Below are 18,263 nucleotides of genomic sequence, written 5' to 3'. Positions count from 1 at the left end.
AAGACAATATTAAGCTTCATTTAATGAACCAAATATCTTTAAACTGTGTTTGATATAATGGCAAGTGATTTTCTAGTACCAAATGATCAATTTAGTATGATTACTCAAGCATAAGATGTTGGAGTGATGCTGCTGGAAATGGGGTCTGTCTAGATTTGAACAAAAATGACTTTTTTCAAATAGTGATGGTGCTGTTTTTTTACATCAGTAATGTCCTGACTATACTTTGTGATCAGTTGAGTGTCACTTTGGTGAATTAAAGTACAAATTTCCTCCGAAACAGTAAAATCTGTACATTAGAACAAACTTTTGCCTGCCAGTATATATATATATATATATATATGTATATATATATAAACACAATATTATTTTAGGAATACTATAGCATATAGTTCTAATTATACTTTCATAGTATCTTTTTGAAATACATCACCAGGAATACCAGACCTGTGAAATAATTTGAGCTTTCACAACACAAAGAGTGAGAAAGATGTATTCCTCCAAAGTATTGTAACACAATACACACCTCTCATTACAACACATTATGATAGAAATATATAATTTTACAGCAGAACAGGCAAGAAACAAAGAGGATCAGAGTTAAAGGATGATTTCTTCATGTAAAACTGATTGAAGTGGAAATACTGCTTGTATTGACTATGAATGAATGTACAGTAGTGTGCAAATAACCATACATTTGAACCATTAGATTAGCAAAGCTCATCAGTGTGCAAATGTTGCATGTTTAATTGGCCTGCTTCATTAGTAACACAAACATATGCACATACAAATGTGGACTGGATGGTGAATCTAAGATACCCCTTTAAAAAGTGAGGTTGCAGCATGAACTGACTGTACGTGTGTTCAAGTATTCCGCTTCAAGACTGCTTAAATGTTTTACACACTTCTCAAGAATGTTTCAGACTACGAGACTATGAAAGTGAAGACCAGAACAATGCTCACCAGTGTCTCACCAGACAACACCTCCAGAAGGGAGATCAGGTTATGTCCATCTCGCAAATCCTCATACAAGTCATTCACATGCTTTCGTACCTGCAACAGAGTGAGAAGAGAGCGTAAGGTAAAAAATATAATTATCCATCCATTCATTTACATTTACATTTATTCATATGGCAGACGCTTTTATCCAAAGCAACTTACAAAAGAGGAAAACATAAGCGAATCATCTTAAGGAGACATTTGTACGAAAAGTGCCATACTACAAAGTTTTACTAGCATCAGAATAGTACTCAAAACAGATTTTAAGTGCAACAAGAATTTTTCTTTTTTTTAGTGACTGTTTAAGTGCTCAAGGAAAAGATGTGTTTTTAGCCGTTTTTTGAAGATAGAGAGTGAGCTTCATGGAGGGAGTTGGGAAGGTCATTCCACCAACATGGTACGATGAAACTGAGAGTCTGGGAAAGTGTTTTGGTGCCTCTTTGTGTTGGTACAACAAGGCGGCGTTCATTAGCCGACCGCAGGCTTCTGGCAGGAGTGTAGATCTGCATAAATGTTTTTAGGTATGCTGGAGCAGACCCAATGACTGTTTTGTATGCCAGCATCAGAGCCTTGAATTTAATATGTGCATGAACCGGCAGCCAGTGGAGAGAGACAAAGATCCATCCATCCATCAAGGAAAAGTTAATATACGGTTGAGTAAAATCTTGTCCTTGAAAGTCATTTAGTGATCAACTTTAAGGGGAAAAATTACAAATGAATTTAGAATAGACCCATGAAAAAACAATGTGTGTTGCCCTCTTGAGATTCAGTGAATGTCTGCACATTTTGTAATAGTTGTGTATGAGTTTTACAATTGACCTAAGTGTCAAAAGCTGGATCTCATCATCATAGCCACTACATAAACAATGTCCAACAATAGAGAGAGCTCTTAAAGTGGGGTTTAAACTTAAGTCGCTCTAAGATCAAGGGTTCAAATTAGTCCAAAAATAGCAAAATCGCTTTCTTTACATTATTTATCAGAAGGAACAGTTCCATCCAATCACAGTGCTGCCTCATGCCTGAGTTCACATTACAGCCACAGTGGAATATTCAAACTCATGGATGTAACCGCTGTTCCGCAGGCGTGAGACTTCAACAGCATGTTAAAAGACATAAGAGCAGACTTTAACACCGCAGTCCATAACTGGACCAGCACAAGCATTTATTGGCTGCAGTTATGCCCTCCGTTTATGAGGGAGGACTGTTATAGGAAGCGCTGATTCCATCCCTTATCTCCATGTGTCGGATCATGGACATAAAAAGATAGAAATCACACATCAGAATGGACCACAGTGCACTCCATAACCACACGGAAGCAAGCATGTTTGTTGGCTGGCCGCTGCGTGCTTCAAACATGAAGCAGTGGTGTATTCCAGGTGTATTTGTGGAGGCTGCTATGTTTAGACGGCGCCAATCGTGTCTTCTTGCCATGCGTCTGAACATAAAAAGTATAACATGACGGCTTATTTAGAAAAAGAAGACAATGATTTAAACCGAAAACTCAAAGTCATGTCAACTCTATTTTTGATCACACTAGAGTCGTGTTAAAGTATTGTGGCTATACTGTTAACAACAGTGTGTATATGTTTTGCGTATCGGACCTGTTTACTTTCATTGCATGTGCCCTACTGAACATGATTTTATTCTTAAGAAAAATACAAATTAACATTATGCCACAAACAATGTAAGCAGAGTTTAAGTTGAATTAAACCTGAAACACTTCATGTAAGAATAAATATCTATGAATTATAGTAAAGTCTTAAAGCAGCGCTGGTTTTGATGGTAATGTCTGAGTGCTGTTCTCAACTCATTCTTAAAAGTTTGAACAAAATAGCCAAAACCTTTTACAGATTTGCGAACTGTTCTATTGCCTCAACTCTTCACACTTTTTGTCCCAAGATTATTTTACAGCAACAAACTCTTGTTATCATCTCCACACATAATGTGAAGTTCAGCCATCTCTAATTGTGTGTTTGGAAGAAGCTCTTGGCCTCCTCCTGTTTTCCCTCTTCTCGCAAACAATACCCACCCACCTATTTACATATTTTTCTGCCTATTTCGAGAGTTGTTTTCCAGTCTGAGGTGTGAAAAAATCTGCCTCAACTAGAACATGATTGAATTTCTGATGACGAATTGCAATTTCTATTTAATAAAACCCCACGATTAGCCTCATTGTAACAAATGAGGCTGATATCCCTTCAGCCGACCACCAGAGGGAGCCCCTCCCGAATACTGACACTGTACCGTTTCTTTTACGGTTACTTCCTGTTTGAACCATATAAATAACCATGCTCTTCCAGTATTGCCAGTTTCACTGCCTTACCAAGCGTTAGTCTCATTGGCTGTTTCATTGCCTACTTGTTATGTCCATTGTGCCTATTTTACTGGATTACCAATTTCTGGATTACGGTTTTGCTCAGTTTGCCTAAATTGGACTGATTACCTGTTAACAACTACTTTACCTGCTTCAACAATTACGTCAATGCCTTGTGTTTTGGATTTGTATGTTGATTGTAAATAAACTTCCTGCATTTGGATTCTACTTTCGCCTCCTTTCCCTTACACTCATTCTATATGCCCCCCAAAATTGACAAGAATTTTGAATATTCTCTAGGTAGACCAGTGATTAGTGGAAATGACTGATCCTATTTTAATGTATACTGATTAAGATTTTTTTTTTATCTTCTTTACTAGCATACATCCAAGATACTATGGATGTTTTCTTTTTTTTTTTAAAACAAGAATTGAACTATATTGGTCTTTTCTCTTAAGCCGCGGTCACATTTACTTTTGTACAGCGAAATGGTCATCTCAATGAGATTCCGCACGATCATGAATTTTGTGCGATGGATTTCCGGTGGCAAAGAATTTCCCCTCACATAATTTGTGTGGAGTTCAAGTTTGGTGAACCTTGACAGACGAATTCCGATAATTTCGAGATGGATCAATTTGTTGATATTCAGAATTTTGACCTTGGCTGATTCGTTTCTCAAGCAGCGAGGGCACCGTGAATCACCTTCTTGCATGAAAATCTTCATTTATGTTCCACAGAAGAAAGAAAGTCATACAAGTTGGAGACAGCATGAGGGTGAGTAAATGATGAGAGAATTATAATTTTGTTTGAACTATTACTTTCAAGGAATGCAAAAAATTTCAGACAATAAATTCCCTCCCTGTCCTCTAAGGGGTAAGCTTCATCACACCAACTGTAAAAATCAAGAACTAATAATAGCCTACCAATTATGAAAATTGCCTGACATGATTTTAGAGTAAATAGAGTAGACCAAGTAGTAAGCTAAAGTGTGCTTCTGGCATGGTCTTCTCTGAGTAAAGATGTCCACACTTTGCACATAATTTACTCAAATGACAAAAAAAAATCTATGAGACCTATTTCAAATATTTATTTTTGTTTTTAATTATACAACGTGCATAGAACCACTTGCGTCATCTTATCAGTCCCATGTTACAATGCAAGAGGAGAATGTATGACAATTCCTTTGTGACTTGCAGGGGATCATTTCAAAGTGAATCATTATCCAGTGACTAATGACAATAAACACCAAAGATATACAGAGATAAACCACTCCCCCACTGTGGTTTATCCTTCTAAAGACAAAAGACCAGATCCAACCATTTTATGACAGAGACTGCAAGATACTGGTGTCTATTAAAAGAAATGCTAGCAAGGGGGTCTGGGTAGCTCAGCAAGTATTGATGCTGACTACCACCCCTGGTCGCGAGATCAAATCCAGGGTGTGCTGAGTGACTCCAGCCAGGTCTCCTAAGCAGCCATATCGGCCCAGTTGCTAGGGAGGGTAAAATTCACAAGGGTAACCTCCTCGTGGTCGCTATAATGTGGTACTTGCTCTTGGTGGGGCGTGTGGTGAGTTGTGCGTGAATGCCGAAGAGAATAGTGTGAAGCCTCCAAATGTGCTATGTATCCGCGGTAACGTGCTCAACAAGCCACGTGATAAGATGTGTGAGACATGCCCCAGACACGGAGGCAACTGAGGGTACGTTTACATGACAATGATGTACTAAAAATGGAAATGTTTTTCCTTTGCATTATTAATAAGTTTTGCGTACCTCAGTTGCCTGCATTTATTTAATTAAATTGTATTCTTTTGAAGTGTGATACTCATATTAGGTCAAATCATGATTCCTGTCTTTCAGCCTTTTACTATAGCGCATGACTAGTGATTGCAATACATTTGAATGTTTCCGTTTACATAGCCACCTCCTTTTACAAGCTTGTTAAAGCATGATAAATTTGCATGAAAGCTGAATTGCGACGCAAACGACTGGGGTACGAGGATAGCCCTATGATTTCCTTGATGTGGAAAACATGGACGGAGTCGTGGAGTCCAGTCATGTTTGTAAGATTACAGGCAGCAGAGAGAGCATTAAGCTTGAAGCATGCAGCACATGCAGACTATATATTAACGTAATTGAATAGCAGACTTTTGTGGTTTAATGACCACATTTAAGCCACATAGTAAACTGATATCCGGAGGTGTGAATTGCTTAATTTGGGTTTCCGGCAAAATAAAATCTCAATTTAACTAGATACGTGAAAATGAAGAAATAACAACAGAAATATACTACAACTGAAAATAATATGTAATATTCAATGTAGTAATATGTAACTGATAAAGGACGGGCAAGGAGGAGGCGGGAACACACAGTGGATATTTCACTTCAGAGCTACATCGTTTCCTTTTGCAAAAATGTCACCAAAGTCACATGCATTTCTTATTTCCAAATATTTCTTTGTCACAAATATGAAAAGAATCATTAATGGAATCTGAACCAGAATCATTAAATTGATCATTTTATCATTCCACAATGAATTACCCCTCACGCTGTGTTGAAAGCCTCACATACACATGCATCATTCCCTTCAATAATCACTAAAGCCCTTTGAGACGCATGACAGAACTCTTATCTGAAGAGTTTCCACCACTGTAGCTGGCCCTGTTAACCCCCCTGAATACCACGCCATTGAAGTCACCTCTCTGCCTTACTGACCTGCTTTCACCCAGGTCCTCTCGTCCATAATCCCCAATGACCACAGCTGCACGACTAAAATAGATCTTCTAACTGCAGTTCTGGGTCAGTCTTTTATTCTTTACTATGTGCTGCTAGTCAATGCTAGGACTAAGAAATAGTAGTAGGTGACCACAAATTATGCAGGAAAATTGTGGAAGAAACCTGTGCTCTGTACTTTGTCTAAAAAAAGCTGATATTCTCATTCTCAATCAATAGGGCTGGGGTATATAATGAAAGTTTTTAATATACAATTAAATTAAATCAATAAGTAATACATTCTGCACTTAGTATGAGATGTTTTATTAGTGTCTCTGATTTAATCCTGAATGAATCATCAGAGTTTGATGAATTTGCACATATAGTAGTAATGGGGATGTTTTGGTTGTTTACAAATGTATATCCATTTAACTATATAGATGTAAAAAAAACAAATGGGCAGGTTGTAATGTCGGTTGTCATATATGTCACGCATGCATTTCATTTGGAAATCTGCTCAATAAAACTGATCCAAAATATTGTTTTTTTATTCCACATATAATTTTTTTCTAAATCTCTGAATCAGTTCAACAGTTAATGCCTTTGAAATCCCCTTGTGGAATTGTACATACTTTGAATTATTTTAATTTAAAAAATTATATATTCACTGTATTTTACTTTCATTTTAAACATAAGCATTAAATATTTCCAAACCATTTCATTAAAAAAATAAAAAATTTTGTACAACTTGTAACACAATACAATGTTTGGAAATGAAGGCCAGTAAAAATATTCCTCTAACAAGTGATATTGTCATATGTATGTAAAAATTTAAATTATTTCCACACAATAAATACTGAAATGGGTTATGTTTATTTCACTCTTTGTTGAAATAATCAATAATTAATTAGTATTTTTATAACAGATTCTCATTGTTAAAAATTGCAAGTCTGGTGTGGGACAATGCTAAAACATTGCAATCTATAAAAAGCATTTGAAAAGTAACAATATAAATGAAGGCCTTGTAAAAAGATTCCAAATGAGTTTTAATGAGATCTATACCAAGCTTAATGCTAATGCTCACAAAATAAGAGCAATCGTCCTACAATCAGTAAACTGAGAAAGAGAAGAAGTCTATTAAACAATTTATGGACAAGAGGTGCCATAAATATTAAGCCTCTCCTAAAATGTTTATTCAGAATTAATGTAATCCACAAAGTTAACCATAATCATTTTCAAGGTTCCAAATTTATTTGGCATGTTGTGTCTTGTCTTGGTTTTTTTCATCCAGGTTATCTGGCTTCCTAAAGCCACTAGTATGATGTCCTAAAGCAAAGTTAATGAATTGGGTTAGGCCTCCATGACCCGCTTCATACCAAATGAAACAACTTTATTAGATATGAGTGGATTCTTCATCGGTGTGTGTGTGTGTGTGTGTGTGTGTGTGTGTCTGTGTGTGTGTGAGCGTGTATTTATCACTTTGTGGGGACCAAATGTCCCCATAAGGATAGTAAAACCCGAAATTTTTGACCTTGTGGGGACATTTTGTCGGTCCCCATGAGGAAAACAGCTTATAAAGCATACTAAATTATGTTTTTTGAAAATGTAAAAATGCAGAACGTTTTCTGTGAGGGTTAGGTTTAGGGGTTGGGTTAGGTTTAGGGGATAGAATATAAAGTTTGTACAGTATAAAAACCATTATGTCTATGGAAAGTCCCCATAAAACATGGAAACACAACGTGTGAGTGTGTGTGTGTGTGTGTGTGTGTGTGTGTGTGTGTGTGTGTGTGTGTGTGTGTGTGTGTGTGCGTGTATTTATCACTTTGTGGGGACCAAATGTCCCCATAAGGATAGTAAAACCCGAAATTTTGGACCTTGTGGGGACATTTTGTCGGTCCCCATGAGGAAAACAGCGTATAAATCATACTAAATTATGTTTTTTGAAAAGGTAAAAATGCAGAAAGTTTTCTGTGAGGGTTAGGTTTAGGGGTAGGGTTAGGTTTAGGGGATAGAATATAAAGTTTGTACAGTATAAAAACCATTATGTCTATGGAAAGTCCCCATAAAACATGGAAACACAACTGTGTGTGTGTGTGTGTGTGTGTGTGTGTGTGTGTGTGTGTGTGTGTGTGTGTGTGTGTGTGTGTGTGTGTGTGTGATTTTAAATACTTTTCAAAAGTAGACCTATTAATTCATTTTTTTAGGGGTAAATATTAGTGACTGCACTTTAAATGAATGGAAAATCAAGATGAGTTGCTGTTGATTCAAAATCTACCGGACATGCTGTTACTTGTCTTGGATTGGCAGATTTGTTGCCTAGGAGGACTAATTTGGGAAAATACTTAAAACATTAGTCTTGGCACATGAGTAGTACACCTATAATCAAAATAAATTGAGTTCTGAGATTGAAGACTATATATTGTGAATGTTTCATGTCAGAATGGAGGACCCGCCACCCTTCCGCAGACATGTACATGTCCGTCTCTTATCTAGTCTATTATTTTTCTTTCTGAAAATAGTAATATTTCGTGGAAATCTCTTTATTTTTCCCAGAGAAATTAATAGATAATTATGGTAACCGGGGTTACCATGGCTCCAGTATGACACATTGCTGACAGTATCTATAATGTTTGTTTCTTTATGAAAGAAACAATAATATATTCTGATTATCATGGAATGTTCTGGTACAACTTAATTTAATTGTGGACATTGTTTCCACCCAATGAAAATGAGTTTATAACATATGAAATAAAAATGTAGGCTTAACTCAAATACTTTGTGTAGCAAAAACCTAAATTAATTGAGTAAATCTAACTTTAAGTTTTTTTTTGTTTTTTGTTTTTCAAATAACTCTATTGAACCTTGCAATGTGTTGCTAGCTAGCAATAAACAAATTAGCGTGTTTTATATACTGTTTATCTTTTTGTACTGTATAACAAGTATGGTGCTGCTGAGAGCTTACAGATCCCAATCAGTCATTTTACAGGTGATCCCTCAGTATTTACTTGATACGAAAGCAATACACACCAGTGTTTCCTACACAATTCAGCTCTTGCAGCACGAAATGCATAGTAAATTGTAGTGGCCAGTTAAAGTGAATTTAAATACAATTGAATGCAACACATCCGTTATTCTGTGCATGAGATGATTCGTGGAGGGAGCACAGACAGAACCACCTCACGTGCGCTCAGAACAGAGCTCTGCAGAGCATGCTTGATTAGATCACAGCTCTTTGCAGTTTATAAGGTCATTTCTTGATTTAAATTTTTTTCAATGGATTGTTCAGCCCTGCACAATGCAAGTGAAAGACATGGTTTTTTGCGTTAATCACGGAACTCATTCTTTTTATCTCATCAAATTGAATTCAGACTGCAAGCTCACAACTCTTGCCGTGTCGCTGCTGAATAGAGGTGCAGGAAACACTGATACACACTGATTTTTCAGTAGTAATGTACCTAACTATTAGCTCCTTACTCTTCTCCACAACGGTAACATTACAGAAAATCCTCTTAATCCCAACATAACAGAAAATGAAACACTAAGTCTCTTGTTTCATTTTGCATTGAAATACATACAAATTACAGTTAATTTTAAAATGTACTCTCTCAATCCAGTACCATGCAAAGCACTAAAAGCTGGGAACTGAAAATCCCCTGCCCAGTTTTAGGGTTTGTTGACATTATAGCATCATAGTAATGAAGTCATGTTCACGCATATCTTTTATGTCTTGTGGTTATACTTTTTTTTTCTTCCCAATTTGGAATGTCCAATTCCCAATGCGCTTTAAGTCCCTGTGGTGGCGTAGTGACTTACCTCAATCCGGGTGGCAGAGGACGAATCTCAGTTGCCTCCGCATCTGAGACGTCAATCTGCGCATCTTATCACGTGGCTTGTTGAGCGCATTACCACAGAGACATAGTGCGTGTGGAGGCTTCACACTATTCTCCGCGGCATACACACACAACTCATCACGCGCCCCATTGAGAGTAACCACGAGGAGGTTACCTAGGGCTGGGCGATATGGCCAAAATTGTTATCACGATAATCTTTTCATATTGTTCGATATCGATATTTATCACGATATACATTACATATTGCACTTTCTTTTTTTTATTTTAAAGTTGACGGAAGAATAGAAGAAAAAATAAATTCTAAACGGTCAAAACAGTCTCTACAAAACTGCAGGGGGGTCCAGAGACGGCCAAAGCAGTGGGGTCTGTGGGATCTTTTACCAATTTTACCGTCTTTTACCGTTTATCAATTGAAAATGAATGTTAAAAGATCATCTGTTTATTCTGAAGCATAGTGACAGCAGTCCAGTATTTGTTGGAATATTTTTACATTCAAATTAAATATTTTTTATATTTCTTTCGCTTCAGATACAAAAGTATGGGGTATAGAAGACCTTGCGACTGTGGAATGATGCTGAATGTGGGTTCAGGGGTGTCATTTAGAAACCGTTTTTTTATTTTATTTAAAAAAACATTTGTATATTTTCATTAAAGTGAGATTTGTTTATTGGATTTGTTTATTATTAAAGGCTCGTAACATGCTGATTAATAAAGATACATTTAGAAGGGAAAAACGTTATGTCTAAAAGGTGCTTTGAAACCACGTTAACTCATGCAGCGCTTCATGTCTACACTCATGCAGGGAAAAGAGGCGACGCGTGCGGAGCGGGACAGGGCAGAAATGATGCATGTTTGGTGCTAGAGAACAATATTCAGATCAGAGCTGTTGTCCACATCACTGTTTTGCTGTCGCGCTCTTCACTAGAGATGGTGAGAGGAACAGTTGTCATGAAGTCTTGCGGTGCGGATGGATTCAATCCGGTGTCCGACATAACCTAATTATTAGCAAGGCAGCTAGCATTAGCAAGTTCATCCAGTCTGACCCTACATTACCACTGGCGCGTTGTGAGTGAAGCTGAGAGCGTTTTCTATTCATTCCAATGAAAGCCAAGCGTCACGCTAGCAAGGTGGATCATAGGATTGGCAGCGGTGCGGAGCGAGATCTCTCCTAGCGCTGTGAGCGCCTTTGAGCGGATTTCGTCCGCCCCAGTGGAAATGCAGCCTGAGAAAGACATGCAGTAAATATAGAAAATTCCTCAAAATCTTATCGTGGATTTTCTTTATCGTGATATTATCGATATTGTTTTAGCGCCCAGCCCTAAGGTTACCCCATGGAACTCTACCCTCCCTAGCAATTTGGTTGCTTAGGAGACCTGGCTGGAGTCACTAAGCACACCCTGGATTTGAACTCGCAACTCAAGGTTTGGCATTCAGCGTCTTTACTCGCTGAGCAACCCAAGCCCTCTTGTGGTTATACTTTTAAAAAGGTTTGTATTGTAATGTTAAAAAATTGGCCCCCATTCACGTGCCACACTGTAGCATAGATTTATAGAAAATGAGGAACAATCCAAAATACATTTGTTGTGGTAATCAACATTATGCCGCAAATGCTGTAGATTGAGATTAACTTGTGTTGAACCTGGAATATTCCTTTAAGTAAACATATATGGATTTTATTGTCTTTAAGATACACCAGGACATCTTAAAACTATGGCAAACTATGATTCTCAGAGAAATTCACAAACACAAAACAATTATCTAAAGAGGACAAAAATTGTATTCAACGTTCCCAAAGGAGATTACATCACAACATAACGGGAACAACATATATTGACCACCAACAACATGCACCTCGCTCATGTCATGAATATTGATGTATATCTCCAATCTCATTGAGAAAAATACCAAACTTACCTTTAACAGGTGCTGATTTATCCATTTAGTAAAAGTCTTTTTCTGGACTCTGTCTCTTTCATCTGAAAAACAAAACACAATCATTTAGAATTAGTTCCTCATACAGTCACACATCAGATATCAAATACAGTAATCCATTACTTTTTACTTGTTACTGTATATTTGAGTAGTTGACAAATGTACAAGGGCAATCGTTTTTTTTTTTCAACATCAGGATTTTAGGTTAAATGTAGGGGTGTGCGATATGACGATATTTGATCGTGAACGATTAAAATGTCTCCACGATTTACATTTTCGGAAATATCGTTGTATCGTGCTACAGTGCACGTTCTATCAGAGAGACATATCCAGCTGCAGACCCGCAGCACCACCAGTTTCAGAACCCCAGTTTCAGAACCCCAGCGCCAGGACCTGAAGTGAGGGGCGGAGTTATTGACAATGAGACAAGCATGGCGGAGAGCATGGTGAGTTGTGTAACGTTTTTGATATCATGTTGTGAAAAATTATCGCATATATTAAGTTCAGCGTTTATCTGCTAAATATTTAAATTGTGCATAACTTTATCATCTTAATGAAGCTTGAATATGTTGTCATACTTTACTGTATTAAAAAAAAAATTCTACAGATGGTTCGATACATTTTTGCGTGTTGTAAATGAGCCTTGCGGTGACGTTTTGAAGACATCTTGTGAAGGTGTTAAAGTGTTTGTTCCACGTTCCTCTGTTATATGCATTGTTTGTGAGTTAATGTTACCTTATAGTTGAGGGGTTTTTTTACGTTGAGATTATTGTGTGGTGCTTTCATCTCTTGTAGAGACATTTCGAATGAATGAAGACCACAAGGAAAAGGCCCGCAACAATCTCCTGGAACAGTCAGAAGCTTCCAGAGAGCCCTTTCTATTTCATTTTGTGTTCAGGGATGACATGGAGTTATTTTAGCAAGAATGTAAGGACAAAATGGGCCTGAGAGTGAATTCCTCATTTGATACATTTTAAGTTTAATTTATACAGGATTGTCATGATAAAATGGGCCTAGGGGTGAATTGGTCATTTGTTGTATATATTTTTATTGTTTCTTTTAAAATTATGCTGAATTTTCTCTCTTTTTAGTTTTTTGACATGTTTTATTTTACATAAAGAAAAATGCATGCTGCACATGTTCTTGTGAAATAAAGTATATTTTATATAAAATGCCCATAAGTTTCAAGCATTTTTTTCACCATCATGATCAGGAAGTAACTCTCATAATACAATGAAACGGATAACTATATACAATTATATTACACAAGATCAACGTTTTAAAATGCTTATTGTACTGTACCTTAAAGAATCATTATAACATACGTTATAAAGTATGATGTTTTGTTTGTAATAAAAGCAAAGTACTCTCCAAAACGTTAGGTGGCTACTGGTTTGAACGAAGCTCGCTCACTTCAGGTTCTGGCTGGGTTCTGAACTGGTGGTGTAGCCTACTCCAAAACGTTAGGTGGCTACCGGTTTAGAACGTAGCTCGCCTCACTTCAGGTTTTGGCGCTGGGGTTCTGAAACTGGGGTTCTGAAACTGGTGGTGCTGCGGGTCTGCAGCTGGATACTATTGCTATCAGATGCAGTTATATGGCTTTTCTACTTAACAACATGCGATGCGCGCTAGATGTCGGCGTTTTAACAGGATCATAAACTTGCTCGTGAGATTTAGCAACGCAGGGACGATGGATGAAAACACAGAGGAGTTGATTCCTAAAAAAAATTCAACATCGGTAATATGGAAATGGTTTTGATTTTCCATAACAGACACGGCGCAAACAACAGTTATTTGCAAATGTTGCAATGATAAGATTCACACGTCGGATGGTAACACAACAAATCTTTTTAACCACCTCAAAAGAAAACACCCTAAAGAATATGCTGATAGTCAAATTGTGAGGGGAACCCGTGCGAGTGCATCAGGTACATCCACGGAGCAGCCAGAGGCTAACGTTACAAGGCTTAAATAAACAACTCTAACGAAGGAGGTATTTGAGAAGGGAACTCCGTATGACAGGACAAGTAAGCGCTGGAAAGATGTAACTGATTCAGTGACATTTTACCTGGCCAAGGATATGATCCCCATAAAAACTGTGGAAAACAAGGGTTTCAAAAGACTGCTCAAAGTCGTTGATCCGCGTTACGAGATTCCCAGCCGCAAATATTTTTCTGCGACAGCCATTCCACGGCTGTATTGCGAATGCCGCAACAAGATGGAACACAAAGTTCAAAACGTAAATGTTTTTTGCCACAACAGCTGACTTATGGTCTAGCCGCACTTCAGAACCCTATTTAAGTAGTTATCTATATTTTTCATGCTAGATGCTACCTCAAAAAAAATAAAAATAGAAAAAAATGCTGACATGGGTTTTGCTCAGGGTCTGTTACAGCTGTTGCCAATGTTAGATTTTTTGTTTTTAAAACAATGTTCATTTTGTGATGAGAAGTCTTTGATTGTAATGCAAGTCCTGTTGAATGTTCTTACTTCGCACAATTGCACTTCCATTAAATATACACTTGATTAAAATATGCTCGAAAACGTACTTTGACATAGTCTGTCATTTTTTTCCCTTTTATGTTTTGTTACCTTGTAGGGCTATATTTTTTTAAATGGGGATATAATTTTTCCTGTGTTGCGGCTCATGTAATTTGCAAAATAGTCTTAAAAAGCAACATGAAATAGATTCGTGATAAAATCGTGAATCGTGATTTTTCCTGAAAAAATCGTGATATGATATTTTTTCCATATCGTCCACCCCTAGTTAAATGTATACATTTGTTTAAGAGAAAGATTTTATTTTTAGATGCTGCAATTGGTACTTTAAAATGAAGCCTTGTTTTGACATGACTTAAACTTTTCCAAAAAAATAAACCACCATTAGCTAAATGTCATGTATTCTGGAACACTGGACAGGATATGAGAGCTAATTAGAGAAAGAGACTGAATCTCTGTGTAGTCTTCCATTACACACTGCTTCCAACCACTGTATTTTGTTTTCTGTATCCATGACAACAGACCTGCCCGCATCACACGCAGCTCAGACATACTGCGACTATTTCTTTTTTTCTTTCTTTTTTATAAACAGCTATATAATGGAACTATAGCAATGAAAAATGCTTTTACGGACCTCTTCAGTACTCTAGCATTCATTGTCCCTTAAAAAGCAATAAACTTGAGCTTGCAGGTGGCAGGCACTAGGATCTGGGAACAACCGCCAGACTTCCCTTCAATCTGGCTGACGACTAATTGTCAAAAAATAACTGCAATTAATTGTCTGTTTTAAATTGTCATATTTCTTAAGGTGCAGGTGTGCTTCATTCACCTTAAGAATTCATTTTTATATATTTAACTTCAAATGTATAAATCAAATAATAAAATAGGGATATATGATTTCCTTTTAAGGCTTTAAAAATGTATGAATGCTCTGTACAATCATGTTTTAAATATCAACATTTCTAAATACTTAAAATATATCTCTCCTTTTGGTTAACTTCTGGACAGGAGATGTTCTGGTTGATGTTCCGGATGCTCCGAGTTCAAATGTTCCGTTAATGCCATTTATAAATTCGCAAAAAATTGCCATATTTGGGCATTAAAATGTGTTTTTATTATTATATTATAGTGCACAATAATCGCGTTTATCTCAAATAACCGCGGTTAGGTCAAATGGTAATTTCGGCTCATGTGTTGACTTCAGGACTCGTACCCCGATTCTTTCAATCACAAACCAAAACAGATCAATGTCCTTAACATCTGAATCCCTAGAGACAACCACTGTCAAACCGGTCAAGTCAACCTGAAAGTCAGAGCATACAAACAACATTTCACTGGACTTTAGACCCGTAAACATTAACAGACTTAAACTCTGCTCCAAACTGCCTTACACCAGAAGATCTGGGAAGTAGAAAGAAAATGAAAATCTCTTTTCTGCAAAACCACGTCAGCTCCAACCTTATGGATCAATCTCAGGAAGTTAATGAAAGCTACTGACCCATACAGCACATGAGTGCCACCAGGAGTGCATTGCGCTGGCTATCTCCGCTCATCAGGCAACACGGTCCCAGATCAGGAGCCTTCAGCAGAACGCCGTGCATGTCTGTTAGCCCCGCTCTAGACAACGCGTGTGTGTTTACCAGAGAGGTGGGACTCATGTATGCTTCCACAATTCCCTGCCTCGCAGGCAGCAGCTACTCCCTTGCTTTAACATCTCTGTTTCTTGAGGACTGTCTAGAACGAGTCCCGTCAGGTTTTCCAGCAGCAGCCATGAGTAACAGGCTCCACCGCATGGTGAATGTTTACATAAGAACAGCTCAATTTGTTTCTACGCTGCTGTGAGAAATGCTAAGACTGCTGTCTAAACTCCTCAGGATATGATTATGCAGAGCAACATTTTCACTGACATTTTGTAGATATTGCTACTTTGTAAATCAACAATGAACAACATTAGCTCTGTACTTACAAAATCTAGTGAGCTGTCTTCACTGTCTACTGCTTACATTTGTTCTCACAATACATTACAATTGATTTTGACGTTAGAATGTTGCTAATCTATAAAAATATTAACATAGCCTCATGAGACTATGGCTGTATCTCGTTTGGAAGGCTGCGTGCTAGGCAGGACGTGTCCTTTGAAGGCATGTAACATGGTTGCTATGACAGCACGCCACTCTTTAGCAAGTGTGAGCGCTTTGAGTGAGTGTATGAGGTACATTTTAGGGGAGTTATAATGATATTAAGAGAAAATAAAATATATTTTACAGGTGTAATGGTAAATAATGGTAAATGGTCTGCACTTATATAGCGCCTTTTTTAACCTTAGAGGTTACAAAAGCGCTTTACACTGTGTCCCATGCACCCATTCACACACACATTCACATTCATACACCAATGACAGCAGAGCTGCTATGTGAGGTGCTAGCCTGCCATTGGGAGCAACTTGGGGTTCAGTGTCTTGCCCAAGGACACTTCGGCATGTGGAGTCATGTGGGCAGGGAATCGAACCGCCAACCCTGTGATTAGTGGCCAACCCGCTCTACCACCAGAGCCACAGCCGCCCATACTTGTGTACTTTTAGTCTAATATTTTACTTTAATTATATATTACTATAATTATACATATTATATACTCTGCACCCATCTACTGAGGTACTTCAATTTGGAAATTAACATTGCGTTTAAACATCATATTTACAGGCAAATTGGTGTTATTTTTTTTTGACATTTCTGTTGAAGCAAAGAATTGTGGGTTGTGAGTACCCACGAAGGATACACCTCATGCATCCTACGAATTCCCGTGAAAGAAGGCTGCATTTGAAGTGTCCTACTCCCTTTTCTGAAACGAAACAGCCTTGATGACATATGCAGCTGACAAATGTAACCTCCAGAGGACGCTTCCTTCCAAATGAGACACAGCTTGTATATCTCCACTTTCACTTTCACATTCTTTTTCTTTTGTTTTTGGCGATTTGGATACTCCATGGATATCGCCACCTACTTGGCAGGAAGGAGAATTTATGGTAAAAATGGACATCAATATTGATCTTTTTCTGACCCACACTAATATCACTTCTGAATATTTAGATTTAACCACTGGAAACATATGGATTACTTTTATGCTGGCTTTATGTGCATTTTGGAGCTTCAACATTTTGGTACCTATTCATTTGCACTGTGAGGACCTACAGAGCAAAAATATTCTTCTAAACATCTTAATTTGTGTTCTTCTGAAGAAAGAAAGTCATACACATCTGGGATGGCATGAGGGTGAGTAAATGATGAGAGAATTTTCATTTTTGGGTGAACTGTCCCTTTAAAAATCAGACTTGATAAACCAGCTCACAGAAAATGTATCTCCCAACGACTATTGACAACTTAAAGTTAAGATGGAGAAAAAATATTTCAAAAGATTTTTGCCAAACATAAACTTTTTTGTTGTAGCTATAAGCCTATTTACAATAATAATAATGTAGATAATAGATATCTATGATGAAACTTATGTTCAGTGGGCCGCAAGTCTCCTGAAAATCCAGGTAAAATGAGTGCATATTTTCTATATGCACGTAAAACAGCGATGACTACTCTACATTGAAAACCCTAATAAGTTAATTGCACTCATTTGATTAAATTGTTCCCTCAATTCCATTGAGTAATGGGGTCTCTCAAAACTTGAGCATTTAAGTTCAATTAACGTGGTTTTCAAGTAGAGTGAACTTAACTTTTAAGTTGAGTTAACTACATGCAAGTACACTTAACACTTAGATTTGAATTTAAATATTGTTGTTTCTCAATATTCAATTTTAATTGAATTGATTCATTTTTAGATCAAACAACAGCATAGCTCAAATAAAGTTAGTTATTACATAATTCTTTACAGAAATGCATATATGCACTTCAGCTGCATATGCACAAAGAGAACTGAGATAGTGTGACCAGGGTCCAGCTAGACCACAGA

General features: G+C 37.3%; 1 protein-coding gene across 1 annotated transcript in view; it reads right to left on the bottom strand.

Moving 5' to 3' along the window:
* dst (dystonin) overlaps positions 1 to 18,263 on the bottom strand; it is a 273,043-nt gene that overhangs the window by 203,835 nt on the left and 50,945 nt on the right. The window contains exons 5-6 of the mRNA XM_052150432.1: positions 11,790 to 11,851; positions 964 to 1,053 (exon numbers count right to left, since the gene is read on the bottom strand). Coding sequence (XP_052006392.1) covers positions 964 to 1,053; positions 11,790 to 11,851 — 152 coding nt within the window. The remainder of the gene's footprint in view (positions 1 to 963; positions 1,054 to 11,789; positions 11,852 to 18,263) is intronic.

The sequence above is a fragment of the Xyrauchen texanus genome, chromosome 20, assembly GCF_025860055.1.
Source record: "Xyrauchen texanus isolate HMW12.3.18 chromosome 20, RBS_HiC_50CHRs, whole genome shotgun sequence".
In the NCBI taxonomy this organism is placed as follows: Eukaryota; Metazoa; Chordata; class Actinopteri; order Cypriniformes; family Catostomidae; genus Xyrauchen; species Xyrauchen texanus.
This window is presented reverse-complemented; position numbering and strand designations above follow the sequence as displayed.